Source organism: Panthera onca, chromosome B2 (assembly GCF_046562875.1).
Source record: "Panthera onca isolate mPanOnc1 chromosome B2, mPanOnc1 haplotype 2, whole genome shotgun sequence".
Classification (NCBI taxonomy): domain Eukaryota; kingdom Metazoa; phylum Chordata; class Mammalia; order Carnivora; family Felidae; genus Panthera; species Panthera onca.
Window position 1 is genome coordinate 117,904,634 of NC_138343.1, and position 17,092 is coordinate 117,921,725.

The window sequence follows — 17,092 nt, forward strand, 5'->3', positions numbered from 1 at the left end:
AACTCACGAACTGTGAGATCATGACCTGAGCCAAAGTCAGGTACTTAACCAACTGAGCCACCCAGGCTCCCCCATTTTTGTTTTTTTGTTTGTTTGTTTTGTGTTTTTGGGGGGGGTATATATTTTACTAGCATGGCACTCTTTTTCAATGATTTACTTTTTAGGGCTTTTTCCTGTTTTTGCTAGACAAAATTATTTATCAACCCTTTCAATAACTTTAGTAATTATTGGGGTGCCTGGGCTAAGCATCCCTCTTTGGCTCAGGTCATGATCTCAGGGTTCCTGAGATCGAGCCCCACATCAGGCTCTGTACTGACAGCTTGGAGCCTGGAGCCTGCTTCAGATTCTGTATCTCCCTCTCTTTCTGTTCTTCCCCACTCGCACTCTGTCTCTCTCTCTCAAAAATAAATACAGATTAAAAAATTTTTTTAGTAACTTTACTAATTATAATTGACCAATAACAGACACTAGTGCTTTGCCTGTTATGGGTCCATTTTCTTCCCCTTCTTCCCTGTTGGCAGAGCCCCACTTTCCCTGGATTGTGGTGAACTTCAGAGCACATGGGCCTGGCTTTAGTCCTGCTGATGACTGGGTCCATTCTTCTTGCCAGTGATTAGTTTAGGAAGTGGCCTGTGACCCAGTTCTGATCTGTGAGGGGAAGTCTACTTGAGACCTCAGAGAATAGTTTTGCTTGTCTGTTTGTTTGCTGAGACCTAGAGATTCTAAGGAAAGAGAACGTCATTTTTTATCGGGAATTGTTGGTTATACATGTGATGTCAGGACTTAGCAGCCACCTTAACCATGGGGGACACTAGATGACTACAAGCATGTGTACTGTGTATGGAAGACTGGAAAAGTGACTCTTGATGATCTTGTTAAATTACTGAATTACCAACCCTAAGGCAACTCCATCTCTGATTCTAGGAGATAATGAGTTTCTTTACTTTTTAACCATTTGAATCAAGAGGTTTTTGTTACTCGCAGCTGAATGCATTCAATACATATTGGATATGAAATAAGAGATGTATTAACGGAAAATGTTGGGGTTCAGGATTGAACGGTCAAGAAAGAATTCTTGAGACATTTTTGGTGCAAAAGGTGTTTTTTTTTTTTTAAGTTTTTATTTATTTTTGAGAGAGAGAGAGAGAGAGAGTACACGGGTGTATGCACGTGCAAACAGGGGAGGGACAGAGAAAGAGAAAGGGAATGAGAGAATCCCAAGCAGGCTGCATCCTGTCAGCACAGAGCCAGATGTGAGGTTCCATCTCGCAAACCGTGAGATAATGACCTGAGCCAAAATCAGGAATCAGACGCTTAACCAAGACTGAGCCATCCAGGAGTCCCCCAAAAGGTGGTTTTATTAAAGCACGGGGACAGGATCCATGGGCAGAAAGATCTGCACTGGGATTGTAAGGCGCTATTGATTATATACTTTTTAGTTGTGAGGGACAGAGATAAAGGAAGTTTCCAAAAGGATGTTAAAGAAGACTTACAGGATCCTTGAGGCCTGGCTAAAGTCAAGCTAAGGTTGCTTTTTGCCTGTAGCAAAGCATTAACATTAAGGCAGTTGTGAGTTCCTTGAGGACTGTTGCTCTGCCTGTTTCAAGTACTTGTCAGTAGGCTGCAAGGTGTGAGGACATTTAATATTATCTACATTTCTTTTGCTTTTGTTGTCCACATCATCAATATTTTAGTTTTATGGGTACTTAAACTTTTTTTTTTTTTAAGTTTGTTAATTTATTTATTTAAGCATCCAACATGGGGCTCGAACTCAAGACCCCAGGGTTGAGAGTTGCTTGCTCTTTCAACTTAGCCAGCCAGGGGCCCCAATTTTATGGGTACTTAAACAACAGTTATCAAATGCTGTTAGAAGTGTCTAAAAACAGAGTGAATACTGACATAGTGTATCAGATGAATGTTACCCTGGGCCACGGTAGATCATGACAGACCCCGAGACCTGCCAAAACCAATCTTGACTTAACTGCCTTTCATCTAGTAGAAGTGGATTTTCTTTTTATTATTTTGTGGATTTACTTTCATTCTTCCCTATCGATTTCACTGCTATTACAGAAAAAAAAAACTTTAATAACAATGCATTGAGTTATGAAAGCACCTTTTATTTGAAGTCTTCAAATCCTTTATATAGCAGGGAATGTAACTGCTCAAGGTCAACTGGGGGAGCACCTTCAGAGCTAAATACAGACTGAGGATATTCCATAGAAAGGATAAGTAGCACCTGTGAAAAAAAACCCAGTAAATTAGAAACTAAAACCAAATTTTTGTTTACATTGTTAAATTGCAAATAAAATCTATTCATTTGGGTCCTCTTGGCTTTTTTAAAATACATTTTTTCTTGCTGTGAAGGGTGTTGCTTTCTCTCCGAAAGCCTCAGGGCATTAAAGGATTAAAAGCAGTTGAATAAGAAAGCAGATAATACAAATACTGGCCAGCAGATTAAATGTATTCTTTGCTTTTCCTTTTTTTTTCTTTTTTGTTTAAAAAACAAGTTTTGACATCCAATCATTGAACTTGTCCTTGAGTTAAGTAACTCATGTCAGTTTTTGTGAGTTTGTTGTTAATGCCTGAAAAGAAAGACAGACTGTAAAAGCGGGACTGGACAGCAGCTAACCAGAATAGATGACCTGTTACTGGCCTTCGTTCTTACTGCATTTCCTTAATAAAACTGTCCAATGGGATTTACCACAATGCGAATGACCCCCTGCTCCCTCTGGCTCATGTGTACAGATTTCTGCCTCCTACTCTATTTGGCCTGGCCGGGGCCTTCTCTCTCACTTATTTTGGTTGTACCCCTTGTTTCAAAAGTTAACTTCACCTCAAGAGCCAATGTGATTATCATATTAGCCATACTAAGTGTTTAATAAATAGTGGCTGGAATCAAATTGAATTGAGCACATGAGCAGGGGAGGGGCAGAGAGAGAGGGAGACACAGAATCCAAAAGCAGGCTCTAGGCTCTGAGCTGTCAGCACAGAGCCCCACATGGGGCTTGAACCCATGAACCATGAGATCATGACCTGAGTGGAAGTCGGATGCTTAACTGACTGAGCCATCCAGGCACTCCAACCCAATTTATTTCTTACCAATTAAGGGAAGGGCCTCAACTACATACATTGTTTAAAGTTAGGCCACACACATAGAAAAGTACAGCATAATAAGCATGGAGGAGGCATTTGAAAATCAGCACTAAATCGGCCCGCAGCAGCCGAGATTTGACTATGATTCTTATGGATTGGTAAAGGAGAAGGACTTCTCTAACTCTAGTTATCTGCTTGCCTCCTCCCATTTCCTAAGTGCACGTACGCTGTATATGGTACATTATGTTTTTCTGCTTGTGTTTTAAAAAAGCATATTTTCTCTTCAATTACATACTGAAATTCTATAGCATATGGAAATTGCAAATTCAACTACCTATAACTTTCAGTTTTAGAGAAAAACAACTAAAACACTGGAAAGAGAAAGAAAAAGTCTTTGTTGAAAATAGGACTAACATGGGAGTAATGGTAAAAATATATTCTTGGCTCCCAAATTTCACAGTTAGATCAAGATTCTTTTGTCTGCTAATTAAAGACAGGACTTTACCAGTGAGATTAACAAGTAATCCTTAAAGTTTTTCAGTTATAACTTTTCCAGCCTCTCTTCCGTGTAGACAGACATTCGTCAGAACCACTTTCAAAGATCAGTATTTAATCATGTAGCTTCAGGACCTTGCCCTTTGGTCACAAAATGGCTGCAAGGATGTCGCAGTGGCTAAAGAGTAGAGGAATATCTGTTGGGTCTGGGTGACATATGCTTTGTGGATTGATTCTTGAGAATTGAAATTTTGTTTTCCAGGAACATAGAAAAACAGAATACAATATTGAATATGTCCATCCAACCTTTGTAAGGCCCAGATTAATAGTTTTTATCTTTTGGCACCCCGGTATCAACATAAAAAACTGGAATATGTTCCAAAAGATCCCAATTTTATGAGTTGTGTTTTCATGAATCGTCAAGCATTTCTTGAACTTACGTACATTTTTGCTGAAACTGTGACATTTCTTGGCATTAACAGTTTCCATAAGTGTGCCACCTGCTGTGTAATGAAATCTTCCTGAAGTGTTTCTTTGTGCCTAAAGGAATGTCTCCTAACGCTTGGTTCCAGAGTTTGGAGGGATGAAGTATTCCCCCCCACCCCCAACCTTTACACTTCACAATTTAATGCCCTCTTTCTCTTTTCTCTTTGCAATAAAGGAATATATGCTTTTTTCTTTTCTTTCTCATGTGTTTCTGTAAGTTGTCAAACTCAGCTTTCCTTTAACTAATGAACTGGAGGTTTCAAAAGAGGTGGGATCTGTAAAGTTTTATAGATTCAGAATCTTATAGTGAGATTTGTTCGAGTCCAACTTTTATATAGCAAGGTTGCACAGAAATCCAATATACATGTTTTCCAATGGAAAATAATGCCAACCAGTGATACAGAGAATAGAGCTGGTCATAGTTAAGAATTATCTTTTCACATTAGAGACAATATTGTCAGAGCTTATATTTCACAGCACGTGGAGAAGAGGCGGCTGCCACCCCTCATACTGTTTAGTTTCCTCCCTACTGGTTCAGCGGTTAGAACAAGAATCCAAACAACTATAGCAGGCAGAGAACTGTCCTAACCATGATTTGTTTAAGCCAGGCCTGTGAGCAAAGGTTATAGCTTTAAAGTTAGGAACATGACACCATATCAGATATTTTTTTTCTCCTTGAGGCTACTTTCTTTTTGTAGATCTCTCTGTATTACTGAAAGGAGTCTGTTAGCCCTCTAATAGAACGCCGTTAATATTCTCAGGGATTACTCGTGACTGGTATAAGTTGCTATTTTTCCTGGAAGGTGAGTGCTTTCAGGGGCCATTCTGGTATCTCTGCGCTCTGGATAGATCATCTCTTCACAGCGTGACAGGTAGCAGAACTAGGCTCCAGCTCCAATAAGCGATCTGCCTTAGAAGATTATATTACTCTTGCCCTATTAATAGAGGGATTTCCTGACAATACATGAGAAACCAAGACATTTAAACATACTATCATTGAGCTTGGCTAAATAGCTATTTTGCTGCACATTATTCTGAAATTGTAGTGAGCTGCCTTGTAAGGTATATACCTGATAACCACACACAAATTGCGCTTAATGATACAGAGTTCTGAGGAGAGCTGCTCAGGGTCTGTGTAGCCAGACACGTTGAGTTCAGATCCCATTATGGTCCCATGTTCTCTAAGAGATTTTGGCCTAGTTTTTTTTCTGAGCTCAGCTTTTCCATCTGTAAAAAGGGGATAGTAATACTCCCTACTTCACAGGACTGTGGAAGGGATGAAATGAGTGGGTAAATGTAAAACACTTAGCAAGGGCCTGGCATATAGCGAGTGTCCAGGATATCTTAGTGTTTGTTCTTGTTCAGCCTACTACTTGGTTGTTTTTGTGACATAGGGAAGGGCGAGGAGGGGCTTATATCTTCTACAATTCAAGTCAGTTACATACTGTTGTATTCCCAAACAATTGGGTAGATGATGGCTACTCTCTGGGTCCTTCTGTATGGTAGCTATTCATATTTGAGGAGGGGCGTATGATGGTGGGGAAGAAAGTCAGCTTTTTCACCAGTATTCCTAACATATGTATGGTTTGTGTTTCAAATAAACGAACAAACATCTGAACACATGAATGTGTCCATGATTTTGAGTTGAAAATTTGAGTGTATGGAAACTCTTTGGAAATCTATAGTAGTGAAATTAGATTTAATTGTATAATTAACGAATCATATTTATTATAAAAAAAAAAAAAACAGGAAAGAATGCAATATGAAGACCATTCCTGGAAATCCTGGGCTAAGAGTAGCCTTAGCCTTTGGTATGAAACTAGAGCTTTCCAGAATAGAGAGACACCTTAGTGATAGGAAACCAGACTCCATCTGCTCTGTGAGTTTAAATGTGCTAATTATTTACACAATTAAAACCAATTTTAAAAATTCCTGTCTTGGATTTTTCAGTTGTTTTCTAGGCTTTTATTATGGTTGGTTCACTCTTAATGCTTATGAAAAAAATCTCTAATATATATATTTCCCCCTGAGATTGCAGAATATTGTGAGGTAAATACTGTTACTTAGGTAATGACACACTTTATATATTTTATTCTTTTTTTTAATTTGTTTTTAATGTTTTAATTATTATTATTTTTTTTAATTTTTTTCAATGTTTTTTATTTATTTTTGGGACAGAGAGAGACAGAGCATGAACGGGGGAGGGGCAGAGAGAGAGGGAGACACAGAATCGGAAACAGGCTCCAGGCTCTGAGCCATCAGCCCAGAGCCCGACGCGGGGCTCGAACTTACGGACCGCGAGATCGTGACCTGGCTGAAGTCGGACGCTTAACCGACTGCGCCACCCAGGCGCCCCTATTATTTTTTTTTTTTTGAGAGAGAGAGAGAGAGAGTGAGCATTGGGCAGAGGAAGGGCAGAGGGAGAGGGAGACACAGAATCTGAAGCAGGCTCCGGGCTCTGAGCTGTCAGCACAGAGTCCGATGCGGGGCTTGAACGCACGAACCGTGAGATCATATCCTGAGCTGAAGTCGGACCCTTGACCAACTGACCCACGCAGGCGCCCCTATTTTATTCTGAATTGCATGTGGTTAGAAGTAGTACCAATAGGAATGGATTAATAGAGTCAGTGTGGGGTTCATCACAGAGTATTCTCCCCTGAATGCTGCATTTGAGTGAGGGGGCTTTTTGGTTGGAGTCCACATATGTGAGCAGTGGCTTAAGATGGCAGCCAGCAGGGCAGGAAATTGGAAGAGGCGGAGGAGAGACTGCAGGCTGGTGCTAGAAAGACTGAGGTGCAAATAGATACAGTGCCCTGTCTGTTCTCTGCTTCTTCCCTTCCTCCCACACACTTAACTACAAATGAAAACTTTATAATAAACTTACCTGATTTGCAGATCTCACAGAGGAAGAGATCCAAAACTCTGACAACAGGTCAGAATTTCATCACTGTTCATACCTGACAGACCTGGGATTCAAAGCTCTGGCTTTCTACTTCTAAAGGTTTTATGGCTACAGCAACGTTGGTGATTAGGGAATGCCAGGACTCACTCATTTTTTTCAATGAAGAGTGTTCACTACAGATCTTTCTTTAATGCACAAAGTAGTATTTCACATAAAAAATTGACAGTTTTTATTTTTCCAAGCTGCCTACTCTTTTTGTTTAGGGGAGTGTGAAAGCAGATACCCTGCATTCAGAAACATGGGAGGTTTTTGTGATCATCCCGAGCCCTCTCTTTCCACCTCCTGGTAAATGGGTGTATGTGCCTTGCCAGGAAGTAGAGCAGGAAAGCAGGGATTTGCATGGTATTTCTGGCACTAAGAACAGCCTTTTATTCCTGTAGTGTCATACAGTAAGGCTGTTCCCTACTTGAGGAAACAGATTTGGAGCTGTTACTTGAAATCGGTTATCTCATGTCATGAAGTTCAAAACTAGTCGTGCTGTCCCCAAATTTGCTTACCCACCTCGTGATCTTTTTCTCAGTGATGCTTCTAGGTTTGGGGAATTTTCTGGGCTATTGAATATTTGATGCTCTGATTTCAAAACTCATAATGTTGATTTCCTGCCTTAATAGAAAAACAAAGCTGTATTTCAGAAGGCAGGTGTTTAAAAGATAACGCTGTCAAGTGCAGGCAACCATTGATATCTTCTTTTACCCCCATTTTCCCTGTCATTTCTCCAGTTTGTGTAGTTTGTGGGGTAGTTAGTGGTACTTCATTCAAGTTGGGTTTTCAGTGTTGTGCAACGTCAGGTTCCTTATTCATAAAACAAAGAAACAAAAATCTCCTGGGGATAAAAGAAAGCTCTTCCTCCTTAAATAGCAGACAGAAAGTGAAGAGATTGTTTTTTGTTTTTTTTTTTTTGTTTGTTTGTTTGTTTTTTTTTTTTTTTTTTTGTCTGTGAATTTCTCTGTGTAATTACTCTGTTTGTCTGCAGGAGAGAGGACGACTCGGCGTGGTTTGTCCTTGATTATCTTTCTTAAAGACACACACGGTCACGCAGACAGTGCTGGCGGCTCTCATCTAAGGCTGGGCAGCTGGGAGCTCTCAGTTGTGTGAGAATCGGGGGAGCATATGGCCCCTTGGTTCACCGAACGCGGGTCCCGGTCCCGGAGCAGCCGCCTCTGGCTGGGGACCGGGAGGTGGAGCCTGCCTGCTCACCGCCGCAGCGACTTGCCTTCTGCTTTCTCTCTGCCGGCTGTGCATTGGCTCTCCGTGCCACGCGTGCTGTTCCTCGGAGTGGAATAGGCAGGGCGTGCTCGCAGACCGCGGTCCAAACTGCAGTTTCTATTTGGGGTGCCCAGGGAGAAGAGCACCGGGAAGGAAAGACAGCACCAGTGCCATGGGCCAGCTTTGCTGCTTTCCTTTCTCAAGAGAGGAGGCAAAAATCAGTAAGTGTGGTGACTGTGCCGTGCAGAACCCCGAGTGCCTGTTTTGTGTGGTTGTCTTCTAGTGGTAGTTTGGGGTTTTTTTTTTGTTTTTTGTTTTTTGTTTTCCTTATGGGAAAGGTAACAGAATAACTGTGGTTTTTCAAGTGCGTTTCTGAAAAGGGTGGGTAGGTATGTAGTTGATAATTAACTGACAAAAGTACATTTACAAATGGCTACGTTAAAAATACAAAATAGTGAAAACTCCTTTTTTATTTTTCGGCGGTTCGATGAATCCCACAGCTCATTCTCATCACACTATCTAGAGTCAGAGTTGAGTTTTGACTTTCTTTAAATCACTGCCTTGTGATTTGATATATTTGTATGAGCCAGACTTCATTTTTCTTATCTGAAATTGGGATATTTTGGGAGCGGTGCTCGATAACAGCAGACAGAGAAGTAAAGCTGGGTCTAAAATGACATATATTACACACTTGCAGCTATTTTCCCGTGTCCTCCGCTTTGTTCTCCGTGGAGGGGGATTCAGGTGTAACTGGGAGGCCACTCCAAGCAAGTGATGCGGCTTTGCTTCCCAGCGAGAACCTCACGAATGTTTTTAAGCCAGTGTCAGGCAGATTCAACATCTGCTTACGGTTTAGAAAACAGAACTTAAAGTGATGACACTTGCATTAGTTAGTTGCTTTTCCCTCACTGGATCGTGCATACTCCCTTACGTTTTGGCTTACTTAGTGTGCTGAATAGGATTTGGCTTACACTAGTTGCCCCCCCAATACTGAATTTGTAGTTCTTTTTGTGGTCATACTTACCAAATTTGCAGCCATATTTGTGTCACATCAGTGCTTTGCTTAAATAGATTTAAGTAAGTCTATAGAATCGCCTGATATCTGGTTCAGATACTCAAAGGTCCACATCTGGCTTATACGTCCTGCTGCTTGTTCTGGAAACCAGCCAGGGACAGGTTTTGAAAAAAATTAATATGCATCCTGTACCTGTTCACTTGAGAAATAAGCCTGTTTTTACAAGAAATCTTCTGGGAATGCTTTGGAATAAATGTTGGGAGACTTTGGAGCATTTGATTATTAACAAGAGCCAATAGGTGTGCTGCAAATTTTACCTGTGAGAATGACATCGTACGGTACCTGATTTAAAAACCCGAGATGAGTCTACAACAGAATTGTTCATTTTTTAACAATGAGCACTGGCATTAGTGTGACAGCCTGAAACTTTCCAGGTAGTTGTCAGAATGATTTATTTGTAGTTCGCAAGGGTTACGGTTGATTGACTGATTGCTTAAACAGCACCCGCATCTGAAACACTGTGGTGTGGACAGATGTAGGGACAGCGAATTCTCCCCTATCCTTCTTTACCTTTCCCCACTTCCTATTCCACTGCTCCACATTTTCCCTCGACACCTGCTTTCCTTCTATTCGGTTTCTCTCCTTCCCCCTGGGTAAGCAGTCTTCTTGGTGCTAACAGAAGTCAACTTTCACCTCATTGAGGAATTTGGTCTTCTCTGTCTTTTTCATCTGGAATTGTGGGGTGCAGAGTCTCATATTTTATGTAAGTGCTTAATATAGCTTGATAGGAAGTGGTATATACTGCTTTGGGGGGTTACTTCCTCAACTTCCAAAATTATAAAAAGAAAATGAGGACAGGACACTGTCTGAAGTGAAGTTCTAGTTCAGAAGTGCAGATTATGGCTGGGATCAATGCATTCGCACCCCTTTTCTCTCCTCTGCCCCCACCGCTGCTGCTGACCTTTTGCCCCCCCCCCCCCACCATTCTTGCAGTTGTCTTTGATTTTGACATTGCTTCACTGTTTTTCTCCTCACGATCTGCTCCACACTCCATCATCACACATCCCATCAGCTGTTTTCTGACGCCGTGTTTAATTTGTCTGCTACAGGATGGTCTAAAGAGAAGCTTCTCTGCCAGGGACTGCTGTGCTGCTGGTAACACATGTCTAATAGTACTTACGAAGGGGACTTGGAAAAAAAAAGTGTTTAGAGAATTCATTAGCCAGCATGCCTCAAGAAACAAGTAAATTAGCACTAACTGTAGATAGCCAGTCCATAAGTTGTGTTGATAACATGTAAAAGAATCCACAATAGACATTTGGGAGGGCCCATCATTTTTCTGATTGTATAGTAACCTCCTGGGTCTTAATCGTCCTTGTGTCCCCACCTAGTAGCCTTGTTAGCCTGCTCTGAGCCAACAAACTCAGTGGGGACCTACTAGGGACACAGCACAAAAATGCAAATGCCCACATCCTTCAGTTCTGCTGTAAAGGATGATGGCTCTGGAATATACCTCCTTAGGGCAGCTCAAATTATGGAGAATTGAACGAGGTCTTGGTGAAAGTTTAAATTTGTGGATGTCATTCTCAAAACACAGGTGAGTTGGAAAGCCCGTCCTCTACCGTCCTGCAGAGGTACAGAAAGGATATATCCAGCTGGCCAAGTGGTAAGACTCAAGTGACCCCCTTCCCCCTCCCACTGCTGCTTTAGCCTGCTTTTACCCTTGGTGGTGGTGGTGCATAAAAAGTATTCCCATTTAATTTGTTTGTTAGTGCTATTTTAATCTATTGATAGCAAACAAAATGATTGTTTAATCAACTAGTTGTGCAGGGACCTAAGTTTGTGTGGAGTTAACTGTGTACATAGTCAGAAATCTTGGTAATGGGGTGAATAGTCAAGTACGGTAGAACCCAAAGTGGTTTATTTTTCAATTAATGCAGCACAAAGCGACTACACCCTTTTTGTTTAAATCCCAGCAATGAACATTTTCTTAAACTGTATACTTTTGGGCCATAATGAATAGCATGTACTGATAATAAATGCATGCTTCTTACAAGATTAACAAATGCATTCATTGCAAGACCAATTCTTTCTGTTGCTACACAGGCACATAACATTAAACATTACTGTAGATATTGTAGGATGAACAGATGTTGTATATACTCTCAATCTAGTAGTTTTTGCTGAATTCTTATAATAACTCCTGTTTTCTCTGAATTGCCTAGTTTCTCGTAGTGAGTTTCCTGAAGGGGATGTCCATGAATAGGAATGTTATTGTACAGCCTTACTGACCACTGTACTTTATCAATCTCATTAAGTAGACTTCAAAGGAAAACTTAATAACTAAAGGCAGACACTTCCGTAACTAATTAGAAAACACTCTACTTGCTCTTTCCCTATTGCAGATTTTCCCATTTTGAAGTACATTGATTTTATGTAGAATGAAATAGATGTATGTTCAAAGATGAACCATACTGCCTCATAAGCTAGTAGTTACTGTCACTGGAGGTATTCAACATAGGATGAGAAGCCATTCTAGGAATGTTGTGAAGGGTGAACAGAAGAGCTAATAACTGGATATATTGGCAACTTGGTTACTTTGTAACCCTGATATTCTGTGATACTGAAAATAAAACAGTATGTATTTCAACAAGACACATATTTTAATTTGACAAGTATGTGTCTTTTTATTGTGGTATAATTGACCTAAAATATTATATTAATTAATTTCATGTGTACAACATTGTGATTCGACATGTGTATACATTGGGGACTGATAATTATAGTCTGTTGCCATGCAAAGTTAATACCGTATGTATTCCCCATGCTGTATATTATAATTCCTTGACTTATTTATATCATAGCTGGAATTTGGTACCTCTTGTTACCCTTCACCCATTTCACTTCCCTATTCCTTCCCCTCTGGCAATCACTAGTCTGTTCTCTGTTATCTATGAGTCTGGGTTTTATTTTGTTTGTTTTAGCTTCCACATATAAGTAAAATCATGCAATATTTCTCTTTCTCTGTCTGGCTTATTTCACATGGCATAATACCCTCATGTTGTTGTAATATGGTTATCTTTCGTTCTTTTTTTTGTGGCTGAGTAGTATTCTGGTATTCTGTGTGTGTGTGTGTGTGTGTGTGTGTGTGTGTGTGTGTGTGTGTGTATTCCACATCTTCTTTATCCATTCATCTCAATGGATATTTAGGTTGTTTTCAAATCTTGGCTATTATAAATAATATTGCAATGAATATAAATGTGCATGTATGTTTTCAAAATTAGTGATTTTGTTTATTTTGATAGATACCCAAAAGTGAAATTTCTGGATCATATGGTAGTTCTATTTTTTAATTTTTTGAGGAACTTTCTATTGTTTTCCATAGTGGCTGCACCAACTTCCATTCCCACCAACTGTGCATGAGAATTCCTTTTTCTCCACATCCTCACCTATGCTAGTTATTTCTTGTCTTTTTGATAATAGCCATTTTGGCAGGTGTGAGGTGGTATCTCATTGTGGTTTTGATTTGCATTCCCCTGATGATGAGTGATGTTGAGCATCTTTCATGTGTCTGTTGACCATCTGTATGTCTTCCTTGGAAAAATGTCTATTCAGATCCTCTGCCCATTTTTAAATCAGATCTTGTTGCCATTGAGTTGTATGAGTTCTTTATATATTTTGGATATTAGCCTCTATGGTATATATAATTAGCAGAGGTCTTCTCCTATTTAATAGATTGCTTTTAATTTTGTTGATGGTTTCCTTCACTGTTCAGGAGTTTGTTTGTTTGTGTTTTTTTCCCCAGAAGCTTTTTAAGTTTGACGTAGTTCCACTTGTTTATTTTTGTTTTTATTTCCCTTGCCTTTGGAGACAGATCTAAAACCAAATCATTAAGACACTTGTCAAGGAGCTTACCACCTGTCTTTTCTTCTAGGAGTTTTATAGTTTTAGGTCTCACATTTAAGTCTAATCCTTGAGCTAATTTTTTATATAGTGGTTCAGTTCCTTTTGCATTTAGCTACCCAGTTTTTTAACACCATTTATTGGTGATACTGTCCTTTCTGCATTATATGCTTCTTGTCTCCTTTGTCGTATACTGATTGACTTTGTTTGCATGGGTTTATTTCCGTTCTGTTCTGTTAATCTATGTATCTGCTTTTATGCCAATATCATACTGTTTTGGTCACTATAGTTTTGTAGTATAGTTTGAAATCAGGGAGTGTGATACCTCTAACTTTATTCTTTTGTCCTAAGATTGCTTTGGCTAATTTGTGGTCTTTTATGGTTCTAACAGTCATTAGAAGTATTTGTTCTGGTTTGTGAAAAATGCCATTGGAATTTTGACAGGGATTTCATTGAATCTGTAGATTGCTTTGGGTATTTGGGCATTTTAACAATATTAATTCTTCCAGTCTATGAGTGTGGAATATCTTTAAATTTATTTGTGTCTTCTTTAGTTTTTTCATCAATGACTTATAGTTTTCACTGTATAGGTCAGTCTTTCACCTTCTTGATTAAGTTTAATTTTAGATATTTTTTGATGGAATTATAAATGAGATTTTTTTCTTGATTTCTCTTTCTGATAGTTTGTTATTAGTGTATAGAAATGCAACAGATTTTTGTATTTTATTTAAAGTTTATTTATTTATTTTGAGAGACAGAGAGAGAGAGAGAGAGAGAGAGAGAGAGAGAATACAAACAGGGAAGGGGCAGAGAAAGAGGGAGAGAGAAAGGATTCCAAGCATTCTCAGTGCAGAGCCTGACACAGAGCTTAAACATGAGATCATGACCTGAGCCAAAACCAAGAGTCAGACATTTAACTGACTGAGCCACCCAGGCCCCCCAGATTTTTGTATTTTAATTTTGTGTACTGCAACTTTGTTGAATTCATTTATTCAGAGCCTGACACAGAGCTTAAACATGAGATCATGACCTGAGCCAAAACCAAGAGTCAGACATTTAACTGACTGAGCCACCCAGGCCCCCCAGATTTTTGTATTTTAATTTTGTGTACTGCAACTTTGTTGAATTCATTTATTAGTTTTAATAATGTTGGGTAGAATTTTAAGGGTTTTCTCTATAAAATGTCATGTCATCTGCAAATAGTGACAATTTTACTTTTTTCTTACCAGTTTGGATACCATTTATTTCTTTGTCTTGTCTGATTGCTTTGGCTAGGACTTCCAAAACTGTGCTGAATAAAAGTGGGGGAAGTTGGCATCCTACTCTTGTTTCTGGTCTTAAAGGCTGTAGGTTTGTCATGTATATAACCTTTATTATGTCAAGGTACATTTCTTCAATACCCATTGAGTTTTTATCATAAATGGATGTTGAATTTTGTCAAATGCTTTTTCCCACATCTACTGAGATGATCATACGACTTTTACCTTTCATTTTGTTAATGTCACATTGATTGATGTTGAACTATCCATGCATCCCTGAAATAAATCTGACTTAATGATGGTATATTATCCTTTTAATGGATTTGTGAACTGGTGTGTTAATACTCTGTTGAGGATTTTTGCATCTGTGTTCATCAGGGGTATTGGCCTGTAATTTTCTGTTTTTATGGTGTTCTTGCCTGGCTTTGGCCTCAGGGTAATGGCAGCCTCATAAAATCAGTTTGCAAGCATTCCTTTCTCCTCAGTTTTTTGGAAGAATTTGAGAAGAGTAGGTATTAAATCTTCTTTGAATATTTGGTAGAATTCACCAGTGAAGCCATCCAGCCCTAACCCTTTTTTGTTGGGAGGTTATATGTTTTAACAGTGCATATGGGGCGCCGGGTGGCTCAGTTGGTTAAGTGTCCAACTTCGGCTCAGGTCACTATCTCACGGTTCGTGAGTTCGAGTCCCGCCTCAGGCTCTGTGCTGACAGCTCAGAGCCTGGAGCCTGCTTCTGATTCTGTGTTTCCCTCTCTCTCTGTCCCTCCCCCACTCACAGTCTGTCCCTCTCTGTCTCTCAAAAATGAATAAACGTTAAAAAAATTAAAAAAAAAAAACCAAGAAAACAGTGCATACATATTTTGCTTTTATATATGAAATATTTCTCAATATAGTTTTTCTGTTTGGCATGAATTACCAGGATAGTATTTGTTTCATAAATGTGAGCCAGATTTCAAGATAGTTTGTTTCTGATGATTTGGAATTTGATGATATTACATTAATATTTAATGAGGTAAACAGTGTTCATTTCATGTCTTGTGAATACTTACATTTTTGAGCCTTAATTGCCATGGGGGATGTTGTTCAGTTACACTAAGGGAAGTCTGTATTTAGACTTTCCAAATCTCTGGACGGCTTCCTAGAAACCTTACAGGCTTATCCTTTGCTCTTCTTCTTTGCACTGAGATGCACCAACTTTGAGGTTATGTTTCATGTGTGCATTCCACCTCCTCACAGATTTAAAGTACCACGTATTCAGGGCCCTTGTCACATACCTCTCTTCATAGCCCCAGAGGTTAACATAGTGTGTTACCCAGAGGAGGCATGTTCTAAATGTTTTAATGACAAGAATGATACACATTTCCTGTTACGAGTATGAGAAAACTTGAGTATAAATCAGTCTGTCAGAGTACAGAATTTGAAATGACGCTGGTTAATGCTATAAGCTATAAAGAACTTGGTTACTGCATGTGCTAGAAGCATTTTAATATGATCTCACTTAGATGGCACAGCATGTGTCCCAGGAAATGTGTGATAGGGAGCCTCCCATCCGTGGACAACAACATTCATTTTCCTTCCTTGCCTGTAGAAATGTTTTGTACACAGGGACACAGCAAAGCTCTGCTTCTGCTGTTGCCTATTGAAAACATATGGCCCGTCCCTTGGCGTGAAATTTTTCCTGTAGAAAGAGCACAGGACTGGGAGTAAGGAGGTGTGGGCGAGAACTTCAGCTCTGCTACCAACATCCTGTCTGACACTGGGGAAGTTACTAATCTCTCTGGACCCCACTTCCTCATATTTAGGAAGGGGTTGAACTACCATGGTCTTGAAAGTTTATTCAGCTTCTCCCCATTTGTCCTGTAGAACTAAGAGGCTAGGAAATACATAGTATAGATAGAATACAGTTCTTTCTTCTTCCCACTCTTCCACACTCCTCCTTCTCCTCTTTCTCCTTCTCCTCCTCCTTCTTGTCCACCCCCCCTCTCCTCTTCTTTTTCACGTATTGAATGCTTTCTGTGTCAGGTACTACATGAGGATCGTTTGGAAAAGTGCTTATGAAGTGAAACCATTGAAAACTAAATGCTTCCAAAGCGTCCCAGTTGAGAGGGGACGTGGCTCAAAGCCAGGAGTTCGGAGGAGTTCTCTGTCACAGTCCTCTAGGGGTGCGTGGGGCCACAAGCTGGGAGGAGGCTGGGACTCCAGGAAGTTCAGTATCCTCTGCCCCCTTTCTGAAGCAGCGAAGCACAGAGAAGCCAGTGGTGCTCTGTGTAACCTGAGACTACACTTTGAATAAGATCCCTGTGGGTAATATTGTGGTAACACCTGTAATGTTGTGTGATCTAAAGAATTTAACCATAGTCACTAAAGACTAGATTTTTCTTTTCCTTTGCTAAATAATGTATACCCAAGAGATTTATGTTTCTAAAATTAAGTATAGGAACATTAGTGCAAATTCTCATAGTTACTATTCCTGTCTTAACTCCCTGATTCCCTTTGCTAATTCATCGGCTATAGAGGAACTATATTTCTTTTTGTTGCTGTTCTCAGACCATTTTTACAGTTTCCCTGGATCGTCTGATCAAATACTGAGTAATTTTCATTGGGAGCACAAAGGTGGTAGAATTTTTTTCCAGCCTCTAGTGCAGTCACTGGCTGCTGTGAGCTCTACCCAGA

At 39.8% G+C, this 17,092-nt stretch overlaps 1 protein-coding gene across 8 annotated transcripts in view; it reads left to right on the plus strand.

Annotated features, from left to right (window-relative positions):
• AKAP7 (A-kinase anchoring protein 7) overlaps window positions 1-17,092 on the plus strand; it is a 151,949-nt gene that overhangs the window by 102,578 nt on the left and 32,279 nt on the right. For 3 of the 8 annotated variants that reach the window (XM_060616671.3, XM_060616669.3, XM_060616673.2), the window contains exon 8: window positions 10,855-10,923. The exons of 2 other annotated variants lie outside the window; for them this stretch is intronic. In XM_060616671.3, coding sequence (XP_060472654.3) covers window positions 10,855-10,923 — 69 coding nt within the window. Of the gene's footprint in view, window positions 1-8,046; window positions 8,464-10,854; window positions 10,924-17,092 lie in introns of those variants that run through there. 3 more of the 8 variants (XM_060616677.2, XM_060616679.2, XM_060616678.2) reach the window with 3 other exon arrangements.